Below are 10,408 nucleotides of genomic sequence, written 5' to 3'. Positions count from 1 at the left end.
CCCATCAAAGTCCCATGGGTCTTGGTGCTTGCTTTTCAACATTTTCATTCCCCTAATGCCATTCGAAATATTTGTGTTTTTTTCAATTGTTTTAGGTGGGGAAAGTGCCCTTAAAGAACAAGACATGATAGCCCCACAGCGTATCAGCAGCAAGGACACATCTACGGTCACGCCAGAGGTGAGTTCCAGGGGTGGTCACCCAGCTCACTCAAAGACCTGGAAATAGGATGTTAGTAATTGAGCACAATAGCCTAATTTACATTAAATTGGGATTAAGCCTTTTTTTTTGAGCAAATTGAGCACAATAGCCTAATTTACATTAAATTGGGATTAAGCCTTTTTTTTTGAGCAAAAGGTTTAATGAATCTGAGCTCAAATCCATAACCTGAGATCTTTAAGAAAAGGTTTTTAAACATTGATCAAAAGTTCATAAACACTGATTGTATGCCTAGTCTTTGAAACATGTTAAGGTCTCCAAAATCAGGTAATAAGCTCTGCGGTTGGGATGCTACAAAAGGGAAAATCTTCATGTATGCAGGGGAGTAACCCATCATGTGTATGCAAGTAATACTGAATTTTGATTGGAGACCATCACTGAACGATTTCTATTCCTATAGAGAAGGGAACGTATGGACATAGACAAAGCTTTACCAACCTTCCACCTCTTTCCCCAAAGCAGAAGTCTCCTTCGCCAGAGGATCCCTTTGAATGCAGTGACTTGGAAGAAGATTTCACTCGCAGCTTCATGGTGACTCGGCGTCTGTTGACTCCCACAGAAAAGACCCCCTGTGTCAGTAAACAGTGTCAAAAATCCGTTAGTGAGTCGTACCTTAATCAACACAAGCACCTTCACACTAGAGGTAAATCATGTGAGTGCCATCTGTGTGGGAAAGCCTTTAGCAATTGCTCCAGCCTGAGGAGACACGAGATGACTCACACCGGAGAGAAGCCCTATGAATGCCGTCTCTGTGGGAATGCCTTCATTCAAAGCTCTGACCTTAGAAAACACAATCTGACTCACACTGGAGAGAAACCGTACGAGTGTCACCTGTGTGGGAAAGCCTTCAGCCAGTCCTCCAACCTCAGACAGCACGAGAGAACGCACACGGGGGAGCAACCGTACGAGTGCCACCTCTGTGGGAAAGCCTTCAGTAAATGCTCTGCCCTCAGACGGCACGAGAGAACGCACACTGGGGAGAAACCGTACGAGTGCCACCTCTGTGGGAAAGCCTTCAGTCAGTGTTCTGCCCTGAGACGACACGAGGGCACCCACAACGGAGAGAAAACTAGGAATGCCTTCGGCAAATGTCCTGACCTCACATGACCCGCGTGGCACGACTGTCACGAAGGCGGGCACCACGTCCACCACAGCGGTTAACACTGAAACACGCCACAGGACTCGCATGTCATTCGGTCTCATTTGTCGGACTCACGCAAACTTCTCTGGGAGAAATCCGCCGTGTGCCGTCCACGCGGCAAGACCTTCGGTCAGTGCTCCGACCACAGGCGACACGAGCGCACTCACTCTGTAAATGCGAGGAAGGGACAGGTTTGCGGCCACGGCACCTCCGCGCGGGAGAAGCCCGAGGTCGGTAATCACCGTGCACGCCGCTCAGCGGGCACCGGGCCTGCGCCCAAGAAAGCTAAGTGAGGTCTGAGTAGACGCTCGCCCCAGATGGAAGAGGGAGAACGCTCTTGAGGAACACCAAAAGTCACACCGCGGTGAAGACTCACGGGGAACCCCTTGGCTCACAGAGAAGCCCCGTGACGCGTGTGAGGACACAGACCCTACAGAGCAGTGTCACCAGCAGAGGAGAATCCAGTGGTCACTCACTTCTTAGCCAACGTTAAAGTTCTTACCCTAAGGAGACATCAGTCGTGAAACCAAAGTGGAGGGAACTTCAGCTAGATTTCACGTCAGAAAACTAAGTCGGGGGACAAAAACCTCTAAAAGAGCCTTTTGGCGTAGAATTTAGCAAATATTTCAGGATTTTGAGAAAATATTCATGGGGAAAATGTGGCATGTAAGTGCAAAATAGTAAGGTGATCCGGGAATACTGAAGGCAGAAGTTTGTAAGAAATTAAATTTTTTCAATAGATTATTACTTGTAAATATTTAAACAATAAACCCTGTTGCTGAAAAATCTAATGTTGGTGAAGTTCTAGTTTTCTCTGTGCGGTTGTAAACGGGCTCGAGCCTGCGCTCCTCGGTACGTGGGTGAGACTCAGCAGGACTCCGTGTCTCCCCCTTTCTCCAGCAGTTTCTTCCACACAGATCAGGTCCGCTCTTTCCAACGTGTCACCGTCCGCTGCCTCCTGCGCCCTGGTGGCACACAGCAGGGACGCTCAGCCCAGCCCGGCAGGACCCTACTGGACATTAGTGTAAGCTGCAGGGTTGTCTCCTGCCTGTGCCCCTAGGCGATCACATGGGGCCAGGGAAACAGGCAGTGGTCTTTCCAGACCAACGACATTCCTTGGAGTTTTTCCACGAAGCTTCTTTGGGGGTAGGAGTTCATCCCACAACCATACCTAACATCTGCTCAAGTGAGTCCTGAGTTATGTGCCTACCTGCGCTCCAGAGCCACGGCCGTGCACCCCCAAGCAGTCCTGCAAAGAAAACTAGTACCATAAAATCCCCTAACCTGTCAGACATCACAGAAGACTTTGGCATAAATGTACTCTTCTCCAAACAAAATGAAAGTTCTCACAGGGGCCGTCTCCCCAGCTTTGGTCCCAGGCCCTGGAAATGCTCTGCCCTTCAACAAACCCTAATACTGGACCTAAACCTCAAGGGGGGATGTTCTCTTCCCAAGCTGCCACAATCCTAAAATCTTAGCCTGGGACCAATTAAATGAGCACATCTCTGGGTGGAACTGATCGTTAAAAAAAATTTGAGAGACGGAGAGAGGCAGCATGAGCCGGGGAAGAGCAGAGAGAGAGGGAGGGAGACACAGAATCCAAAGCAGGCTCCAGGCTCCGGGCTGTCAGAATAGAACCTGATGCAGGGCTCAAACTCACAAACCATGAGATCGTGACTTGAGCCAAAGTCCGACGCCCAACCAGTGGAGCCACCCGGGCGCCCCAGATCATTTTTAAAAATTACCCACCAGTGATTTTACCCTGCAGCCAGGGTGAGTCATGTGTGACAACAATAAGCAATCAATGTCCAACATCTTGGCACCCAGGCTGGAGAGGCAGGTCTGTGATCAGGCAGGGACACAGGGAGGTATGAAGGGGACCAATTAGTGATTAGAAATTCAGACCCTGGAGACACACCTCATGGGTTTTAATTTCCACTGTCACAGCCAGTGAGATCTTGTTACTGAACCTGTGACTCATCAGTTCTAAGGCAGAACTAAGCTTACTGCTTTCATCTTCAGACTTACTGAAAAGACTGAGAACTCGGTTCTACATACACCAAGTTGTTATTACAGGTAATAGGTATTTTGTATTTGCCAGTGACACTGCATAAGCAGAGATGTGAATTTACCCCTCTGCCCTATTTTTATATTGAAGTATTTCATAACCATTCTTAGAAATATAAACAGGTGGTATTATATTCATCTGTTTATAACAATATGTACCTTATCCCCATGCTGCAGTTGATTTTAGCTATAATCCTGAGCCCCAACTAAATTTGAGACCATTTCTGGTGGCTCGGCTGGGAATCACACACCCTCTGCCCGTGTGTCTCCAGGAAGGAAGGGATCCTTCCTGGTGCCTCCTGGGGGTGGGGCCTGTGCTAGAGTTGGGACCCCTTCTGAGAGGATCTCATGTTCCAAGGGGCTTTATCTCCACCGACCTATGGGTGGAAGTGTGCTGGGCCGCTGTACTGAGATCAAGGGATTTCGGGGCAGATAAAGGAAAATCTATGACTACAAGGTGATGGAGTGACACAACTAGCTTTGTCTGGGTGGCACGTTGACAACTTGCTGTAAGGGGAAGTCCCTCACAAGTTGACTCCTTCCAGAGGAAAACAGCGTGGGGCCACCACCCAGAAGGGGAGGCTGGCAACAGAGCTCCGGGCGGGGCGGGGGGAGAGCCATCTTCGCGTCCAGATGAAGTCTCGTTCGCACACGGGGAGTCCCCGGGTCACATCTACGGGGGGCTAGCAGCGCTGAGAGGATTGGATGGTCCACGGTTTACCTTTATGGCTAGTGGCTAGCAGGTGCAATGTCAGTATGCACAGCACGCAGGCTCTGAATGGTTACAAACCTGCTAATCCGAGCTGTTTACAACAATTGGGTGTAAAAATGCGAGTTTGGCACTGGTGGGTTTTTAAGCTCATGGGCCTGGTCTGCTGCAAAGAAGTAAAAAATACGGAGACCATCTTTGGCTCATTTATAAACGAGGTGATAATTTCAACTGATTTTTCTTCGTGTTCACTGGTTATTTCTTTTGCCTGCTCAAATCCAGGGTTGGAGCCTTTCGTCATTGTACTCTTCGGAATTGTGCTCTTCGGCTCCAGAACTTCTATTTGATTCCGTCCTATAACTTCTGTCTCCTTATTGAAACTCCCAACTTGGTGAAATAACGTTCTTCTGGTTTCCTTCAATCCTTTGAGCCTCACGGAGACACCTGTTCTGAAGCCTCTGTCCAGCACGTGCACGGTCTGTGCTTCCTCAGAGACCGTATCTGTCCGATCTTCTTTTCCCGAGGGTGGGGTATACCTTCTGATTTCTTCACGTGACTCATAATTTTTTTGCCGAATACTGGATATTTTGAATATTAGAATTGGTCCTCAGAAATCAGATTCTCCTACCGTCCCAGGGTCTGTTGTTATTACGCTTGTTCAGTGATTTTCTCAACTCTTTGTAACGGCTGTTCAGCGTGTGTGGCCCTGAAGTCTGTTCCGTCAGCTCAGGGGTCACCTCGTGACTTGAGACCGATCTCCTTCAACAACCGCAGCCAAAACACCCCGGTGCGGTGCCAGTCACGGCAGACTGACTCTGTAGGCGCTCTCCTCCAGGGCTCCGGCAGGACGTCGGCCCTGTCCCACCCTTCCCTGCACCTGCTCCAGTGCTGACGGTGGACTCACTTGGTGCCCTCACACGTCTTCCCAGCACGTGTCCAACCGCAGGCATCAGCGTGGCCTTCAGATGCCGAGGCGCTCGGCAGGCTTATCTCCCAGCTTCCTCCCTCGGGGACTCCCTGGTCCGCCTGCCTCCCGCCCCTGTGCTCAATCCCTGCAAGTGCAGCTAGTAGATTTCATTGAGATGCTCCTGACATTGCCAGCCAGGAGGGTCCTTCAGCCCCCAGAAAGTTCTAAGGCCATCGCAAAAGGAGAGCCCCTCCCTCCTGGAGCCCCCAGACGGGTCCGAACGCACAACTACGATTCCCTGAGAACGACGTTTGCGTTGCCCTGGCAACAGAAGGCTGCGTCGGGAACGTGGGCCACTCACGGCTGCCACAAAGCTGGGGAGTGTGGCACAGTAGGTGGGCAAGTTTGAACATCACACTGCTGTTTTACTGAAATCAAATAGCTTTTGTTCTTCACGAAGCATCCCCCCAATTATTTGAACTATCAATACCGCATTCTCCGACTTAATTTTGCAATTTTTGTTTTCCTAGTCCAGTTCTGTTTCCCCTGGCATTTGAAGATTTTAACTTACCTCTACTCTCTAAAAAATCTTACTAACATTAGGTAAATATGTAGAAGGAATGCTATCTGTTGTGTCCAAATTCCGAATAACCAACAATTTATCCTCAAGGATTCAGTTTCATTTTATTACTTCCTGAAGACCCCAACTAACTGCCTTGTGTTTAGAGACAACACACATCATCATGGTATAACATATTTAAATACCCCTACCTTTATTTTCTAGACACACTACAACATAAAAAGTTATTAGTGTGCATTTCTCTGGGCAAAGCTTAATCTATGGCCCATAAGAAAGAATTATGGGAACTACCCTGCTGCCGCGGTTTTGGATTTTTGTTTTTTGTTTTCCCAGGACAAAAATTTAGTAGAACCCTAAACCTACTCCATATTTTAGTTACCTCCATTTCCAAAACTAGAATACAAACTCCCAGAGGCACTTAACATTGTTTTCTCCTGGTATATTTTACTAACACCCAGCAGGAGAACTCAATTCAAGACTCAGAGCTTTGGCAAGGCTGTTTTCCACATGACACAAATATTCTTGTGGTTAATACCTTTCAAACACTGCTCACATGTCACTCCATAAAGCCCGTCTCAATTCTAGCAGCCCAAGTTAGGTCCTGGACCCTGAGACCTTTCACAATACTTGGCTTTCATGTCTCTAGTACAGGTTTTATTTCAGTGTTATCACTTCTCTGGAGATTCTCCTTGAGTGTTCATTTATTCATCAAAACCGTGTACATGAAACATACCAGGCATTGGTCTGAGAGCTCAGGATGCAGAGATGAACACAGAATTATTTCTGACTTCAGAGTCGGGTGGGTGTTATATCCAGATCTTAGCTTGAGAAGCAGCAGTACAAGGCAGAGGTTACAGGAACATATTTAGAACCAGACATTGTCTGAAGACCACGTCTACCATTTAGGAGCTGTGGGGCTTTGAGTAAATCATTTAACCATTTACTAATTGTGGATAATATTTCATTGGCTTTTTTGAGAACACAATGAGTTAAATCATGTAACGCATTTACAAACATGGCTGGTCTAGAAGAACTCCATGAATATATATTTTTAAAAATTGAGATGTTTCCTTGGAAAGCTTTCTTAAATGTCTCCACATTGTTCAAAATACCACGCTAATACCATGCTAAAGCAACACATTATGCTAATTGTAAATTTCTATGCAACTAATCACTGTAGTATGGTATTCTGAACATACACATTTGATACATGTCACTAATTTGATCGATACCATTAATCTGTGAAGAAAGCACCCTGACTGCATTTGGCTTGATCCCCAATCTTGTGTGTTTGTCAAGTAGTCTTCAAACCCATGAGAACATCCCACCTGCTCACCGATTTCACGCACAAAAAATGGGGACCTTTTGTTTGTACACTATTTAAAAAGACTACCCTACTTAAATGCACAGAATAAATTTTGCATACAAATAATGAGCTGAGCAGAGCACAGATCTCCCATAACCATGGGGTGTGGGGAGACAGGGTGGTAACAGCTTCCACCCTTTCGTACACCTGCCAGAGTTGCTCCGTTGTCATGGCTCATGCCAGGTAGGCTTTTATATCAAAACCATCTTAACTTCTTCATAATAAGAACATTTCCAGCTTTTCTTTCATATCAGTAAAGTCAATAAACTATTTTGACTGTGGACATTTTATGATTTTAGGAATATACCTTATAATCTAGTATATTGTTCATAATGAATGACTTCTGTTGCAGAATGGAAAAGCATGAAATGTATTTTGCTTCCTGTGTCTTTTTTATATCTTTTTAATGTTTGATTATTTTTGAGAGAGAGAGAGACAGACAGACAGACAGACAGACAGTGTGAGTGGAGGAGGGGCAGAATCGGAAGCAGGCTCCAGGCTCTGAGCTGGCAGCACTGAGCCTGAGGCAGGGCTCCAACCCACGCACTTTGAGATCATGACCTGAGCTGAAGTCAGACACTCAACTGACTGAGTCACCCAGGTGCCCGTGCTTCACATGTTCTTAACAGTATTTGAGGCCTACTGTGATTTCCTCATTAGAAATTCCATTTGAATTTTGTTAAACATAACAGGCAAATCTTTTTGCCTACTTAATAGGCAAATCTTTTTGCCTACTTAATAGTAGCTTGTAAGGCCAACTATAGTTACAACCATTTCTAGGGTTGGGCCTCCAATAACGGTATGAGGTATTTCTTCCCCCCCCAAAAAATAACAGCATCTGAAAGCTTTTACAAAATAGTCTGCCATTTTTACTTTTTGTTACTCTACAAACCACCATCTACGAAACTCAGATGAAATGTTTTTAAAACTCTCCTGTTTGGGTAAGCACTACAAAAAGCTATCAGATCTTCATGGTGCTACATTCTGTTTCCACTCTTACAAACCTTAACAAGTTTCTTAGTTGGATAGTTGGATAGATTTGACTGTGCTAAAAGTGTGTATGGAAACACACAAGAACAAGAATCCTTTGGAGTAAGGAAGCCAATTACAGTGAATCAATTCACCATTAGAAGTGCTATGAAATCAGCCTTTGGAAATGTTGAGACATGACAGAGAATTTTAAAATCTGAATGCTGACCCTCTTAGAAAAGCTATTTTTAGAGAGTAAGACACATAAACTCAACCATACCAGAACCACACACACACACACACAAACATATGCAATACACAATCATATATTAGTTCTATTTACCCATCTATGTCAAAATTCTTCCAAATTAAAAAAATAGAGAATATGACTAGTACACTGTCGATTACGAGTTATTAATAGTAGGAATAATCAAACATGTAAGTAAGTGTTAGAAAATGATAACGGTGTTTTTAATAAACTTTTAATTTTGGAATAGATTGCATTCAGAATAAATTTACAGAAAATTTGCAAAAATATAAAGATATTTCCCATATACCTAAGACCCAGTTCCCTCTCTTATCATCTTGCACTGCTGTGCCATTTTTGACTCAATTTATGAATTAATATGTCATCAACTAAAGTCGATACGTCATTCCGACTTCTGTAGGTTTATCTTTACTGTTCAGACTCCCATCTAGTATACCACATCATATTTATTCATCATGTCTCCTTAGGATCCTCTTGGCTATGACATTTTCTTAGACTTTGGTTTTTGATGACTTTGACAGTCTTTAGAACTACCATTCAGGTTTATCTGATTTTTTCCCCCATGATTAGAATGTCTGTGGTTTTTGGTATTGAGAGGAAGATAACAGAGGTAAATAGCCATTTTGATTACTTCTTTATCAAGGCTCTATGCTTTCAAAATGACTTAATAGTGCTGTCAGATTTCTCCACTGTGAATTTACTTGTTTTCCCGTCCTTACTATTCATACTCTTTGGAAGGAAGTCACTGTATACAGCCCACATTTAAGGAATGGGGAGTTATGTTCCACCTCCTCGAAGAACAAAGTTATGAATCAGTTACTTTTGTTTTTTTTCTCTTGGTATGAGTACTATCTATTCTTTCCCATTCATGTATACACATCAATTCATATCTATAGATTTTATACTTTGAATCAGAATTCAATTCTACTTTATTTTGTTGTCCAAAGTATTTCAACTTTGGCATTAGGAGATCTTTAATTTGGCTCCTGTTTTCCTTTCGCTTAACCTCATCTTTATTTTTTGTTTTCTTAACTCACTTCCTTTTTAGAAACTCAAGGTTCTTCAGGATTGTCTGTACATTTCCTGCCCAGTCCTAATATCAGCCATTTCTCTGAGGAGCCCTGGTTCATCCTATTGGAGACCAGTATTAAACCCAGGTTCTAGAGCTAAATGTGCGTGTTGCTACGGAGTGCCATTGCTTCTTGACCCTCTCAGTGGACAGTGCAAGGAACTGTGTGTGTGCACGTGCTAACCTACGAATATACACCCAACTATAAATATTGTTTATGAAAGCCATCTGTATCTGTGCTAAGCTAAGCACTAGTTCATAGTGATGTATCCAACATGGATTATTCCAACCTCCTTTCCATGCTTATCTCTAACTTCCTACCCTAAAAGTGAGGTACCTGGCTCCTGCTATCCGCCATCCTTTTTTAATTGTTAAATTCCAGTTCATGTGTATAGTGGTTTCAGAACTGTTAACTAGTACCTCCCTGGGAAAGAACTTTATCAAGTTGAGTACACTGTTTATGTAACAATTCCTTTTGGTTTTGGTCTTACAGACTCCACTCATTCCAAGTTACTTAGGCCAGCCCCACCCTTCCTCCATCTACAGCCTCTTTGTTTCATACTTTTTAGTAAATTCATTGTGTAACATTCTTATTCCATCTTGGGATTAAGCTAGTTCCCAAAGGATTATTTTCAAATTTAAACTCATTAAGATTCACCATTTTTGCTGTAAAATCGTAAGGGATTTGACAAATGCATAGGGGCAGGTAACCACCATTAAAGAGTCATTTAGAACGTTTCACTTATTCAATCTTCTCCTTTCACAGATCCCGGGAATCTACTCATCTATTTAGCATTTCTATAGTTTTGCATCTTCTCCAAGATCATACATAAAGAGATAATACAGTAATGGTCATTTTCAGACTGGCTTCTTCTACAGAGAAATATGCATGTAACCTTCATCCATGTCTTCATGTGGCTTCATTCTTCATTGCTTTTTCATCACTGGATACTATTCCATTTCACGGTTGTACGTTTTGGTTATATATTCACCCACTGAAGGACGTGTCGGCTCCTTCCAGTTTGGGGCCATCATGATAAAGTTGCTATAAATATTGGTGTGCTGTTATGGTGTGGGTATAAGTTTTCAGTCCAGATGGATAAATATCTGGAAAT

At 43.9% G+C, this 10,408-nt stretch overlaps 2 protein-coding genes across 5 annotated transcripts in view; one reads left to right on the top strand and one right to left on the bottom strand.

Moving 5' to 3' along the window:
- The window catches only part of LOC106976750 (zinc finger protein 705A-like), a 30,063-nt gene extending 27,914 nt beyond the window's left edge, over nucleotides 1-2,149 (top strand). For 3 of the 4 annotated variants that reach the window (XM_053216242.1, XM_027077026.2, XM_053216243.1), the window contains 2 exons: nucleotides 96-178; nucleotides 677-1,561. In XM_053216242.1, coding sequence (XP_053072217.1) covers nucleotides 96-178; nucleotides 677-1,324 — 731 coding nt within the window. In that variant the 3' untranslated portion in view covers nucleotides 1,325-1,561. Of the gene's footprint in view, nucleotides 1-95; nucleotides 179-676 lie in introns of all 4 variants that reach the window. The other variant, XM_053216244.1, reaches the window with a different exon arrangement.
- The window catches only part of LOC106976749 (zinc finger protein 705A-like), a 51,629-nt gene that overhangs the window by 8,675 nt on the left and 32,546 nt on the right, over nucleotides 1-10,408 (bottom strand). The window contains exon 6 of the transcript XR_008295797.1: nucleotides 656-786. The gene's annotated coding sequence lies outside the window, so the exon portion shown is untranslated. The remainder of the gene's footprint in view (nucleotides 1-655; nucleotides 787-10,408) is intronic.

Source organism: Acinonyx jubatus, chromosome B1 (assembly GCF_027475565.1).
Source record: "Acinonyx jubatus isolate Ajub_Pintada_27869175 chromosome B1, VMU_Ajub_asm_v1.0, whole genome shotgun sequence".
Lineage (NCBI taxonomy): Eukaryota > Metazoa > Chordata > Mammalia > Carnivora > Felidae > Acinonyx > Acinonyx jubatus.
The sequence above is the reverse complement of the archived record's forward strand: the minus strand, read 5'-3'. Positions and strand labels throughout refer to the sequence as shown.